This window comes from Pipra filicauda, unplaced genomic scaffold (assembly GCF_003945595.2).
Source record: "Pipra filicauda isolate LSUMZ 115617 unplaced genomic scaffold, ASM394559v2 scaffold276_size1017673_pilon, whole genome shotgun sequence".
In the NCBI taxonomy this organism is placed as follows: domain Eukaryota; kingdom Metazoa; phylum Chordata; class Aves; order Passeriformes; family Pipridae; genus Pipra; species Pipra filicauda.
In genome coordinates, this window is record NW_024104394.1 from 663,840 (window position 1) to 677,874 (window position 14,035).

Here is a 14,035-nt window from a genome sequence, read left to right on the forward strand (position 1 = left end):
TGACATAGCATTAACTTTCTACTAGTATTCAAGAATTTTCACAGTCTTCCAAAACTTAACATAAAACTGGTATAAATAAGTGTGCCAATTTAAAAATGTTACACGCTAATAAATGTCACTTAACATGCTTTAGAGTTAGCAGCAGAATTAGAGTGTTTATTGTCATTACAACACATATACTGACTTTAGGTATCCCAGAAATACAAATATACTAGCTAAACACTGTCTTCCCTGCATTGTTGCTGGTGATACTAGGATGTCCTTCTATAAGTTTATTGTCATGTAGATGATTCTTTAGTGCATATCAACTAGTCAGTGAAGACCAGAGACTCTTGCACATAAGTGCGGCAAATTCTCATGACAAGAAGGGATGTTAAATTACTATATTGAGTCTAGAAGCCATGTAATACTATTAAATTATCATCTTGCTTTACCTGGGCACTAGTAATAAAAAATAGTGAGCAGTGAAGTTAAAACACAAGAAAAATTTTGATAGTAAATACTGAGCTGTGAAAGAAAATTTAACCCCCTTCTGAACCTGGAAGTAGGTATTTGTCTGTGTTTGCCCTCCACCACTGCCAGTAAGGCTTATTAACTAAGAAATCACAGAATCATAGGCTATCCTGAGTTGGAAGAAACACACAAAGACCAGAGTTCAATTCCTGGAGGTCTGTAGTGTTTCTGTATTCAGATTGACTTGTGATTAAGCATACTGACCCCTGAGGGGGTCAAAAAACAAAACAAACAAAAAAAAGCAGATGCAATCTCTAATGGTAGCAATTATGAACAATAACAAGGTATTATTCACCAAGCCTCAATTTTACCTGGCATTTAACAAAGTGGACTTATTGTATTCATTGTTTGGTATAAATCTGCAAAATCTCAACTGTTGTTCAACAGAATTTAAAGAAACAGCGAACATGTTATTGCTTCCTATTTGAGTGCTGTCAAAACTTTGAAGTGGGAAAGTCTAATCAAATGTCATTGCTACAACATCAAATAGCCTTTCTTATATCTTTGCAAGACATGTGGTGCAGGCCACTTGGTTAAATAATCTGTGCTGTTAACCTTCAATTACCTGACGCAGGCAAGGCATAGTTGAATAAACTATAGAAGAGAGTAACTAACAGGCAGTACTGCATCTGTATTGAAAGGGATTTGAGCTGCAAATGAATCTTCTTCCTTGAATTACACCTAATCTCTTTAAAGATTTTGAAACTATGAAGAGTTCTGATAAGAGTCCTTCCTGTAAATATATTTTTTAAAATTTTAAGTCACAGATGTAACAGGACTTGGCCAGGGATGTGAAAAACAATAAGAGATTCTATTAGGACATAGGTCAGAAAAGAAAGGCCAAGGAGAGCATACCTACCTCATAAATGAGAAGGGAGAACTAGTGTCAACAGATGTGGCAGAAGGGGCCGAGGCTGTGGCATGAGAAGAAGCAGCCAGCAGCTTAGCTCCTGTCATGCAACCAGGACAAAGCCCTACTGGCACAGAAGCATCTCATGTCCCAGGAGCACGACGAGCAACTCGAAAGTACGTTTCATTAAAGTGACATTCGTTCCAATGGGACGTATAGGTTCCACCTCTGGAATAATAGACAAGCACAGTCACAGTGTAGACCCTGACCTCTGCTAATGAGTTCACTGGAACTTAGTCCAGCTGAGGTTGGCAAAGCCTTGCTTGCCTTGGCCACCCAACATCTCAGGGCCTCCCCTTGACGAAACAGAGTCCTGTGGATATGCAGAAGTGGTGAGCACAAGTATGTGCAGTATTTCTGTGAATTCTGTTTCTCTGCACTCACTGGAGAAGCAGCAACAATTCATGAAGCAGCAGTTCTCCATGGAGCGAGAAGAGCTGGAGTGAGTGAGGGTAAGGGCAGATGCACATGGCCAGGTGCTCTTCACATGTGCTGTCAGTCTGTGCAGCGCTGCACTGCAGCGTGTGATGACAGAAAGAGCTGGGTGCTGGGTGCTGCAGCCTCCTTCATCTGACCTCTGTTTTGTTCATTCCACACCTGCTCACATGGGGAATTGCAATCCTTCTAGCACACAGAAAAATCCCCTGGCACATGGGACTTAGGGCTTTCTCTCTGCCTCTCTTGCCATGCTCTCCAGAACACTTTGCTGGAGGAGCAGGAGACGATGTTGTAGAAGTGCTCAGAGGAGCAAGGGAAGCTGGAGGCTGAGTGGGCAGAATTCCATACACAAGAGAAGCTGAGGGAGGAGTGGCTGGAGCAGAAAAGGGAGCAATCCCGGCAGATAGACCGCACCAGGATGAGATTGGCCAAGGTACTATCGTGGAGCCCCTTCCCATGGCCTCCAACACCACCTGGCAGGCTCCAGGGATGGGTCCTGCCCACAGAGAAGCCATTCAGTGCTGCCTCCAGGTGTAAAGTCAGAGACATCACTCGGTGTGGTGAGAACCTGGCTGTTGAGGAACAGCCTCCACCAGTGTGTCTTAGATGTGCCATGTTAACAGCATGCTTTTTTAGCTTAAGTTCCTATATCTCAGTTCTAGCCTCAAACAAAGTAAAAACAAACTGCATTAACCTTAAAGGTTTATCAGCTCTAGTTATTCGTCTTCTTTCCTGCTATGTGCAATCTTAAAAACCAGACTCCTCCATCTTCATTTTCATTAACTCCTCGGGTTCTTCTGAATTCACACTTTTTCATGCATGTTCTTCTGGGTTAGGAATGTGCTTTTAGCATTCCTTCTAACATTGTACATTCTGGCAAGATTCACTGGTCTCTGACTGAATATAGATGTGTAGAGTACTTGGTATATACTGCACTCAGCACACATTCAGTAGTCATCGCCATTTCACTGCAAGTGTTCCACACTGAGCAGTGCAACCCTGAGGAAACCTGCAGAAGAGTTCATTAGTAGTTCAGACCAACAGGCAGTGTAATTCCTGTTGTAATTCCACTGGGAACATTGATCTCTATTGCTCTGACTATTAAGGCTTAATTTACACTTTTGAAAGCAATTAGACTAATATTTTAAAACCTTTTTTAGAGTGGCAGCATTTAAGTTTATTGTTCCGCTCTGCTGTGCTGTCTTTTGTAAGAATGAAATTTCTCTGATGGATTTCAAATGATTATGTAGATAAAGGAATTTGTGATAAAAATTACCTACAAAATCTAGAACTTCCAGGTCCTCCAGTAAAACGGGAAATTGTTTCTGAAATGAAAGGGAATTGCCATTAAATGAATATGACTTGTCATTTGATCAAAGCAATGAACAAGACTGAAGCTAAAAAATTTAAAAGAGAAAAAGATATGAAGACACAAGGGGTTTCTTAGTTTTGGCAGGCTTAACTAAAGACTCACCTTCCCTTTAGTTCATAGTTGTCATAATTTGTTTAGAACTTGTAATTTGCCCAAACATTAAAAAAATCCAACAATGGTAGAGGAAAAAAAAAATATATGGAAAAACACTGATATAGAAATTAGTTATGTTAGCATTTGCAAACACTGTTATCGATGAGACCTCAGGAATACTCTTTCAGAGAAAACATGTTCAGAGATGAAGATTTTTCTTTTCCAGATGTGAGAAATCGCCCAAGTATACCCCACAAAACCTATTCAAATATTGCTGCAACAGCTGTTTTTCGCTTTCCGATCAGGCCAGCTAAAGTTAAAATGTCAGCAAAAAGAAAAAGTTGCAAATGTTTCTTCAGGGAGGGGTAAAGAGTTTTGCCTTCTGCATAAAAGTTTAATAGTGCTACCGTTTATTTTATATTAGCTAGATGTTCATGAAGTAATACAAATACCACTTGAGCCCAAGTAGTCCTATTTTCTCTGCCAGCTCCAGGGAGAGCAGAGCCACTGGGCTGGGACTGTAGCTTCATGGGCAATAGAGGAGTGATAGCAGAAGCAAGGACAGGTGGACAGGTATTTCCTTACAGCTTGTCTCATATTCATGGATAACATCCTCAGCCCACTGGGGTAGTCCCTCTCCCATCCCATCACTGTGTGGGAGAAGCCAGACTCTGGCTCAGTGATGTCCCCATCCTCTCCTATCAGCTCCTGCTTCCCAGATGTGCCCTTTGTCTGTGGGTGCCTTAGCAATGTGAGGTCATGGGCTACAGGGAGGCCCACCATACACACCAAGGGGTACCACGGATGAGTGCCAGACCGTGGTTCACTGCACGAAGTAGGGTTGGGGATACTTCCCTCAGCCCGGGGAGGGAGGGTGGTCCCGGGGCTAGGGAAGAGCCTGTGGCGCTGGGGCTGTGGAGACGTCTCTGATGATCCTCTGGGAGCGGCAGCGTCATCGCCATGGCAACCTGGAACTCCGAGAACACACGCGAGGAACCGCGTGCGGCACCGCCGCGGTGGAGGCGGCGGGAGCTCCGCGCCGCAGAACCGGCGGGCTCCATCCTGACCCCGAGGGCTCCATCTCGCCCCACTGGCCATCGGAACAAGCCATAAACCGAGTTGCTGGATCACGGGAAAGCTGGGACAGACTGCCATGGTGAGTGTTATAGGGCCTGAAAGCAAGAATGTTATCTCCAAAACAAACGGATGCACTGTCTCCTCTGTTGGAAGGTAGGAGGGATTCCAGGGGCTGGAGGCTCTGCAGGGCCGGTGCTCAGAGGGGCTATTCTCACTGCTGTTTCTAAAGTTGGAAATATCCCTGTGGTTTCTCTGCATTTCACATGCCAATTCCCAAAGATCACAAGGAGGGCTGTACTGTTGTTTATGGGATACTTCTGGCCTTAGTGTGTTTTGGGAAGGTGTGGGTCAGACCTGCTTTATGTTCTAATGAGGGAACCTGTCTTTCTCCACAGGCTGAAAATAGCAAGAAGAGTTTTGGAGGTATGTACACTCCGGTGCATTCATGTATGTAAGTGCCTTATCTCCTGGAAATGCATGGGACAGAGGATGGGGCACACTGGGCACAGGTAGCATCCCTGGCTGCTTGAATGTTCCAGAATCCTTGTCTGAAAGCTGCAGTTGAGTGCGTTGCATCTTTCCTGAACCAGAGATGCTCACCTGCCTCTCCCATCAAGGCAATTTACTTACTGAGGCCCTGTATTCCTCTCTTGGGGTCATTCCCAAATCTAGGGGATAATTTATGCTTTTATTTCTGTTCTTCTCCTCCCTAACTGCTTGGTTGGAGGCCTCTTGCAGCCATGATGCTGAAACAGTGCTTTTGGGTTGCCCAGGACTCTGAGACACTGCAGGGTGAGAGCTCACAGATCAAGGGCTGCTTGTGGCCAGGGACTAACTGAATAGGAAGCAGCAGGCTCACTTGATAAAAATGTCTCATTGCTGGCTAAGTGAAGCTAAATGTTTTATTCTTCTAATACTGGCTTAAGTCCTGGGAGTTCTCTTTAGCCCGGCAAGGAGGGCATTATGCTGATGAGGCTGGAGAGCAGCCTTCTTGGGGGGTTTCAAAAGAGTAAGGCTTATTGAGATTGGGAGCTTTCCTACCCCTGCTTTGCGAGCTTGGTAGCTGCAAGAGCAGTATCCTTATACTCTTCCTGGAAGATACAAGCAAGAGAGAGCACAGGGAGTTAGAACTGGATAAGAAGAACAAAAAGCAGCTGGGTGAGCCCAGCCAGCGACACTGGGAAGGTCGTCAGATGTGACAGCATTATCTTGGGAGAGCGAGGTTGGTTTCTAATGCCCTTGTAGAGGAATTGCCATTTCTGTAGTAGTAAGAAGGGAAGGTGGCTGATGCAGAAGTGTCATACTCTGCCCTAGAGGCAACCTGGTAGCATTTGCACTGTAGCCATGACTCAGTTGCATTTGGATGTAGGCTGATTCCAAACGAAGAAGGTGTTCCCATCCACACTTAGATTTTCCAGTGAAGATGTTTCCAGCTGTGTTTTCCCAGAGACAGCAATCCCAGGAGGAACTTCAGGGAAGGAGGAAGAGGAGGAGGGCCAGTGTCTTTGCAGACAGCTGCTCCTCTGGGTACTTACTCAAGGCTGGTTGTCTGAACAGAGAAAGAAGAGGATCAAGACAAGAAAAAATGTGTCTTTGGAGAGCATGAGCATTCTGAGTTCAAAGACCAGACGACAAATACACAACTTGTGAGGTATTATGCTCTGTGTGTGTCTGTAGCTCCAGTTACCAGCCATTCTGCCCTTGCAGTGGGGTGGGCAGGGTTCCCAGCGTCCCCTCACATGCAGGGTCCCCTTGCAGGCAGGTATGTGACTGCTTCTCTTTGCAGCCGGCGTGCATCCCAGAACAGTGTCAAACTGAAAGAGGAGGCTCACTCCAAATCTCCTCCACCAGCCAGTCACAGCCTTGTCAGGGAGGCCAAAAGGACTAGCTGTGACTGGCGGAGCTCAAAAGATGAGAAGTTTGTAGATTTGGAGCCACAGCCTCCAGCAAAGACCAACCCTGCTGCAGACAGCCAGCCTGTCCCGGCCAGCCAGCTCCTGGCCACAGAGAAGGCAGGAGCTAAAGCTGACCCACTGAAGGAGGAGGAGGACTGGCTGAGTGCTGCCTTGGCTCTCAAGAAATCTCAAGCCCAGGTGAAAGCCGTGGACGCTCCGAGTGAAAAGCTGGACGTCCACACTCCTGCCAGGTAAAGGCACGGTCAATGGCTGCAGGTCTCCCATCTGCTCCACATGTAGCTGCTCCAGCAGGACTTCTCAGAAATCTTTGTCTTAGATTTAGGAAATTAATTCTAAGCACTGTCCTCTCTCAGATGAGGGTAATAACATGGGGCTTTCTACTACTGACCCAGCCCACTGCCTCATCCCAGCTCTGGGCTCTCTTTCCATCTGTGGTCAAGATTGCACACGTGACCCCAGATCCCATGGAGCTGTCCTGGATCAGCACACCCCAAAAAGCTCCCCCATCCTCCTCGCTCCTACCTCCATTTCCCTTCATTCCTGCTAGTTGCAAGCAAAGGACGTCCTGTACTGAGTTCACTTGGAATCAGGTTCAGACTTGTGCCACCCAGATGGGACTCAGAAGTGAATTGCAGACAAACTGCCATGTGTCATGGGCAGAGGTGTATTAGCTGGGGCTGCTTCTGCCAGAGGCAGGAGATGGATGCAGCAAGAAGGAACACCAGTGATGAAGGTTTTGAGGTGCCTGTGCTCCTTCTGAAATCAAAAGCTGAATCCTGCCACAGCCAACTGGGACAAGCTGTCAGCTGTGAGGCAGGAATGGGTGTCAGGGGCAAGAGTCTCATCTTTCATCCTCTCCTTGGCTGTCTCCCATTGGATGGTTTGTGCTTGAAGCCAGGTGGATGCCTCCACAAGAGCACCACAACAGACAACTACCCCACAGGACAAGGCACAAAGCACAGATGGCTGCAGGTAAGGTCTCATTTGTCTCTCTCTCACCTCTCCCATGGAGAGGTGTCCTGCAGAAAGCAGCTGTGTGTGTGAGGAGAGGGGAGAATGGGGAGAGTGGGTACCTATCAGTGATCCCTTTGCTGTGGGACCTCTGTATCTGAGAGGGAAGGCAGCTCTGAAGAATCATCAGGCTCTTGCCTATTTGATCTCAGGGGACAGCAAAGATTTAAACTGACAAAAATGGCAATCAGGCAAATGCCTGTGCACCTCTCCCTGAGCTGTGACACTGCTGAGCATTACTTGTGTCTCTGTACCCATGCAGTCAGCCAGTCCCTCAGCTCAGCACCATGAAAGAAGCGTCAGCAGAACTGTTGCAGTCTGCAAAGCCAGATCCCTCCCAAAAGGTCAGAGCCCCGGGTGCGTATCATGTGGTTGTATAGTTTGGACAGTCATAGGCAGAGAGGGTCCCCCTGCCCTTCAAAAAGAACCCAGCAAAAGGCAGGAGCCACAGCATCACCCTTGGCCATGGGAATGCTGCTCAGGCTATGACCAGCCATCCTTAGAGCAGGTTTTCAATCTGCAGGATCATGCCATCCCCATTTTGTGGCATGGCAGGGACATGGGGTGCACTGAGCTCAGCAGTGGCCCATGGAGACACAGCAGATTCCCCTTTGGAGAGACAGAGTCAGGAATATGTCTATGTCCATTGTCCTAATCACTCCATGTCTGTTTTCCAGATGAATATACTGTTAAATGTGACAGAGCTTTTCAGCCGACTGATGGTAGCAATTTGAGAGCCCGGGACACCTGCTCACAGGCCAGTGAGAAGTGAGTGCCTTTCAGACACATCACTCTTGGGGATCTCTCTGTAGCCTCCAAGTTCTTCTGATCTGCCTGTCCTTGACTTCTCCACCTCATTCTCTGACCCAATAGCCATTGCATGGGAAGGTGAATTATCTGTGATGCCTTTGGGAACTGGGACCCCAGAGCCTGAAGCTTTCCAGCAAGAGCTGGGTGCTCCTCAGCCCTGTACATCTTCTGTAAATCTCTCTTGTAACAGTTACTTGTTAAACAGAGCAATTCCCCAACACTGCTTTTATCCCAGTGCTATTTTCGCTTCATTTTTCTGTGTTGTACGATGTGGCTGCTGCACTGTTCCTGTCTGGTCACCTGCACCTCCCCCTGCCTGGCCTGGCTATCCCCAAGGTACATTCGCCAATCTCACGTGGGGTGCTGCTAACGCCCAGGCTTGTGTCACAGGTCTGTGCTAGAGGATGATCTCTTCAGACTGGAGGAGGAATTGGAATGTCTAGAGGTGAGCCCAAATTTCAGGAGAGAGCCTGAGAGTCCTAAGGGCTGGGGCTGAGGCAGGCCAATACTGCCCCTAGTCTCACTCCATTCGAGTCAGCAGTGGGGATCAGAGATGAGCTGTGAAGTTGTTTCTAAACAACTGAAAGGGAATTAGAGCATTGACCGCAGAGGCAGCTCTTGCTTAGTCTTGGAATCCTACATTTCTCATCTAGAGGAATCTCCTCACCCTGCTCAGGTGGCAGGATACACACTGTCTTCCAGAGGAATCACACTCTTCTCCTTGAATCTGTCCCCCTACAACAAAGCCCAGTATCCTTGTGTCTGGAGTAGGGGCTGCTTCTGGAGAGAAAGGACCCACCAGCAGTGGGGTTGGGCAGGAGAAGGATAGAGGAAGGGCTGCAGTGGGCTAGGGATGGATTGTTTGTTCCAGGGCGAGGAGGAAATGGTCTGTCTGGTGCTTTACCTGCCTGACAGCATCCCTGTGTCCCGTCAGGTTAATGCAGCTGAGTCACATCTCCAGTCTGCATCAAGCTGCTTATTAGCACTGCTCCACATCCAAGCTCATGTGTCACAGCTGGAGGGCCAGGTGAGCCTCATTGCCTGCTGGGTGGGAGGACGACAGGTAATGCAGAAGGAGGAGAAGGGGCCATGTCTGCTCCAAGTAGCATCAGAGTGACAGGGCAGATAGAAGAAATCTTGCTGTCCAGAGATGCCTACAGCCCCAAAGTGCTGCTGTAGGAACTCTGTCCCTGGGGTTGCACAAGGACCTTCTCTCTGGGTGTCCGGCAGGTCCGGACACTGGAGATGGAGCAGGCACAGCTAAGGCAGTTACTGCAGCTTCTCCAGCAGCAGCACCAGGAGGACTTGGATCTCATTGCATGTGCCCACAGGTAGCAGGCTCTGGCCTGTTCTCACCTCCTCTGTCAGGTGCTTGCCTACAGCCCTGTCCATCTCCCCTGAGGTGGGAATGCTGGGATGCTTCCCCAGTCCATCCCTGGTGGGAGCAGGGCCACATCAGTGTGTACCTGGTGGTGGCAGAGAGCAGCCCCACGGGGGGCCAAGGTAGTGGCTCATTCTCATCAACACTGCTATGGGTGACAAGGAGGAGGGGCCAGCCCCACTGCCAGCACATCCCCAGCATGCCGGGTATAGCCGAGAAAGCAACACTCTGTTCTTGCTGTGACCTCTTGGGCAGGAGCCATATGAAGGTAGTGGAGAAGAACAATGGGCAGCAGGAGGAGCGGCTGCAGCAGGAGGAGCAGCCAGCAGCTCAGCTCCCACTGCAGAGGCAGGACACAGCCCCAGCACAGCAACATCCCATGTCCCAGGAGCACGAAAAGCGTCCCATGTCCCAGAAGCCGGACAAGCAGCTCAAGGGTACGTGTCATCAAAGTGGGATTCATTCCTATGGAACCTACACCTGTAGACCCTCACCTCTGCTAATGAGTTTATTGGAGAAAGTCAGTCCAGCTAAGGCTGGCAAAGCCTTGCTTGCCTTGGCCACCCAACATCTCAGGGTATCCCCTTGACAAAAGAGTCTTGGGGATATGCAGCAGGTGGTGAGCGCATGTAGGTGCAGTTTTTCTGTGAATATGGTGTGGATAGAGTGGGGGTATCCCAGCTCATGCTGCTCTGGTGTGGATAGAGTGGGGGTATCCCAGCTCATGCTGCTCATGGCCCTGCTGCTGCCTCTCCTCCAGAGCTCCAGGACAGGCTGTCGCAGCAGCAGACGGACATGGCGAAGGAGCGGAGCCAATTCCAGGAGGTGATTGCAAAACTGGAGGCCAGGCTGAGTGAGCAGACTCAGGTGCTGGAGCAGGTGAGCCCAGTCTGTGTCCTCTGCCCACTTCAGCCTTCCTGTGTGGGTATGGGTCATGTGCCTCACCTACTGGAGTCTGGGAAGGGCATCTGTCTCTCCTCCCGTGTCCGAACCCAGGAGCGCGGCAAGGCCATGGTGGAGGAAGCCAAAGCAAAATCACTGCAGTGTTCACTGGAGAAGCAGCAACAATTCATGAAGCAGCAGCTCTCCATGGAGCGAGAAGAGCTGAAGAGGGTGAAGGTGAGGGCAGGTGCACAGGGCCAGGTGCTTTTCACATGTGCTGTCAGTCTGTGCAGCGCTGCACTGCAGCGTGTGATGACAGAAAGAGCTGGGTGCTGGGTGCTTCAGCCTCCTTCATCTGAGCTCTGTTTTCTTCGTTCCACACTTGCTCACGTGGGGAATCGCCATCCAAAACAGCCTCCTAGCGTGCAGATGCCAGAGGCTGCTGTGTGCCTGCATGTCTCATGCTGGTTCTTGTGGAGCAGAAGCCAGAGCTCTCCTTGCAGAGTTCTGGACACGGACCAGATATTGTGTGGGGTTTAATGGGAATGATGTGTCAAATGTGAAAAATACCCTGACAGATGGGACTTAGGGCTTCTTCTCTGCCTCTCTTGCCATGCTCTCCAGAACACTTTGCTGGAGGAGCAGAAGTCAATGCTGCAGAAGTGTTCAGAGGAGCGAGGGAAGCTGGAGGCTGAGTGGGCAGAATTCCATACACAAGAGAAGCTGAGGGAGGAGTGGCTGGAGCAGAAGAGGGAGCAGTCCCGGCAGATAGACCGCACCAGGATGAGATTGGCCAAGGTACTATCGTGGAGCCCCTTCCCATGGCCTCCAACACCACCTGGCAGGCTCCAGGGAGGGGTCCTGCCCACAGAGAAGCCATTCAGTGCTGCCTCCAGGTGTAAAGTCAGAGACATCACTCGGTGTGGTGAGAACCTGGCTGTTGAGGAACAGCCTCCACCAGTGTGTCTTAGATGTTGACTGAAGCATCAGTCCTCTCTGTCTCTTTCCTGTGCCTGTGAGGAGCCTGGACGGTCAGAGCAGAAGCAGCAAACCTCCATTTTAAGTCTGCTGAGAAGAAACCTCCAAGGTGGCTTAGGCAAAACCTCCGTGTGCTGTGGGCACATGTCCAGCCACATTCTGCTCCTGCCTGGGGCTGCCAAGAGTGGATATATGGCACAGACAGTGCGGCAGAGCTGCCTTTTTAAGCACTAGTGGGGTGGAACATAACCATTCAGGCCAAGTCTTTCCACTGCTAACAAACTGCCATGCCTTGAGCACACCTTAGGATGTGCAATGTGGTGAGGGGCTCTCTTCTTTCTGGGAAAAGAATGTGAGTATGTCTGTACAACCAGAGCTCTGCCAGTCTTGACTTCCAACGGTGGGTGAATGAGGGCACTGCTTGAGTACCTGGTGATGTAGCTCTGCACTCCAAACTGGCCCGCAGGAGAAGATCAGCAAAAGCTGATCTCCCTCATCTACTTGGGAAGACATGAGACTTTGTCCAGAACAGGTCAGGTAATGCAACTCTTTCTTCCGTGCCCATCCTAGGAGCAGGAAGAGCTGAGTTTCCAGGGCCATAGGCTGAGAGCCAAGGAGGAGCAGCTGGAGAGGGACAAGGAGCAGCTAAATGAATCCTGGCATGAGCTGCAGCTAGAGAAGGAGAAGGTGAACAGTATTACACAGACCATCCAGAAGCAGAAGAAGGAAATTAAAAGCATGATTCAAGTAAGTGTAGCATCTGCACTGCAATTCACAGCTGTACAGAGGCCGGGAGCAAATCTGGGGCTTCACACTCCCAAAGTCCTGTATCCTAATCCTGACCTGGGAATAAGGGGATGTGCAAAGAAGCCCTGCCCCTGGGCAGCAAGGGACCCTGTCTCTTATCTTCCACTCCGCTTTGCAGCGCTCATCCCAGAAGTATAGAGTAGGTAAGCGAGCCCTGCGGGAGGCACACCGAATAGAGTCCCTACAACAGGACAGGCTCCAGGCCATGCAGAGACAGTTGGAGCAGTTGAGGCAGCATCAAGAGCTTCTGCACCAGGCAAATAAACCCTCTCCTTCCTGGCCTGTGGCCACTGTGTCAAGGGCCTGCACATTTGCCAACAGCTTCTCTTTCTTGTGGGAATGGAGCAGGATTGGCTGAGCACAATTCAGCAGAGGAGACAGCTCGAACAGCTGTGCAACTCAGCCCAGAACCTCCGTGCCCCTATGGAAAGCACACCGTGTAAGACTTCATGATGCTGATAGGAAGGGATGTGTGGAGAGCAGCTGCATTTGTAGTCCATTTATCAAGAGGCTTGGGATGTTCTTGGAGGCGGTTTTAATGTCTAAAGGTCATCTGTGAGTGAGTTTGCCTCCTCATCCTCTGCAGGAGCTCAGCTAAACTCTCTCAGCCAGGGCAGTGCTCTGGGGGATTAAAGCCCTTTTGCACTGGGAATTTGGGGAGAATACTGCTACAGGTGCATGTGGTCAGCAAAAAAAAAAAAAAGGTTTGCTCTGCGAAGCCTCCAACAGCAATGCACCATCCAGTAAGGTATCTTTTGCAGGCAGGATCCACCCTCAGCATGGCCTGTGGTATTGCAGGGACAGCACAGACAGCTCCACTGCACTCTATGCTACACTGCAGATGCTGAGACAGAGGGCCCAGATGGTGAGGCAGTGGGATACAGGGACTGGAATGGGCTTGGAACCAGCTGAGTGGGAGCAAGGCTGGGTAAAATGTTATTTGAGCCTGATATACACAGAATGGGGTGTCTCCTAAGATCACTACTGAGCTGCTGGGTTGGGCAGGGTTGCAGAAACCAGGGGCAGTTAGAGGAGCAATAGCAAAAGCAAGGACAGGTGTCTCCTCACAGCTTGTCTCATGTTCATGGATAACATCCTTAGCTCACCGGGATTGTCCTCCTCCCACCCCATACCTGCATGGGTGAAGCCAGTTATGCCAGACTCTGGCTCAGTCCCCACTCTCTCCTATCAGCTCCTGCTTCCCAGATGTGCCCTTGCCCAAGCAGGGGTGCTCTTGGAGTCTTTATTGGTGGGTTCTACTCATAGATTATAAGGAGGCCCCCCATGCACCCTAAGGGGTACCATGGATGAGTGCCTGCCTGTGGCTCCCTGCACGAAGGAGGGTTTGGGATCCTTCCCTCTGTCATGAGCATCACCCTGGAATGTGCCCCTGTCACTCTCACATACTCATCACATCCATCCCTCTCTTCTCAGGAGCTTGATTTCTTGGAAGGTGAGCGCGTCTTCCTGGAGTCCCTGAAGAAAGCACCCAACTCCGCATGATGCCTGTCCACTGGAGGAGGTGACATCCCCCAACATGCTACCAAGGGATAATGTGCCCTCCGACCTGGGGAGGAAAGTGAACAATAAATACTCCAAGTTGTCAGCTTCTTCTCTTTCCAAATATTGTTAGAGTGTTCGATAATTCACTGCTAATAATTCAGTGTTGTACAGCTGGTCCTGAATGCCATCCAAATGAACCTGGACAAGCTTGAGATGTGGACCAGATAAGATCATAAGATTTAGCAAGACCAAATGGGAGATGTTACATCTGGATTGGGGCAACCCCTGCCCAGCATCAGTCCAAACTGGGGGATAAACAGATTGAGAGCAGCCCTGCTGAGAAG

At 49.6% G+C, this 14,035-nt stretch overlaps 1 protein-coding gene and 1 long non-coding RNA gene across 7 annotated transcripts; one reads left to right on the forward strand and one right to left on the reverse strand.

The window, feature by feature from the left end:
• Positions 1–2,550: 2,550 nt before the first annotated feature.
• LOC120323508 lies at positions 2,551–4,245 on the reverse strand. Of its 2 annotated transcripts, none has more exons than XR_005564021.1 (3): positions 4,116–4,245; positions 3,142–3,186; positions 2,551–2,870 (listed from the first exon to the last, which is right to left on the reverse strand). It is a non-coding gene; the product is annotated as an uncharacterized LOC120323508 (long non-coding RNA). The 2 variants fall into 2 exon arrangements; XR_005564020.1 differs by having other exon boundaries at positions 3,138–3,186.
• Positions 4,246–4,321: 76 nt separating this feature from the next.
• FBF1 (Fas binding factor 1) lies at positions 4,322–13,812 on the forward strand. Of its 5 annotated transcripts, XM_027713972.2 has the most exons (19): positions 4,322–4,482; positions 4,799–4,826; positions 5,961–6,054; positions 6,190–6,549; positions 7,214–7,291; positions 7,593–7,687; positions 8,008–8,098; positions 8,531–8,585; positions 9,075–9,167; positions 9,371–9,471; positions 9,777–9,958; positions 10,282–10,400; positions 10,518–10,640; positions 11,028–11,201; positions 11,952–12,128; positions 12,307–12,444; positions 12,537–12,627; positions 12,950–13,053; positions 13,623–13,812. In XM_027713972.2, exons 1-19 carry the CDS (start codon positions 4,480–4,482, stop codon positions 13,689–13,691), a joined length of 2,175 nt encoding a protein of 724 aa, XP_027569773.2. In that variant the 5' UTR covers positions 4,322–4,479; the 3' UTR covers positions 13,692–13,812. The 5 variants fall into 5 exon arrangements, with proteins under 5 accessions (XP_027569773.2, XP_039238540.1, XP_039238542.1 ...); XM_039382606.1 differs by having other exon boundaries at positions 5,961–6,549; XM_039382608.1 differs by lacking the exons at positions 12,307–12,444; positions 12,537–12,627; positions 12,950–13,053 and having other exon boundaries at positions 5,961–6,549.
• Positions 13,813–14,035: the final 223 nt, after the last annotated feature.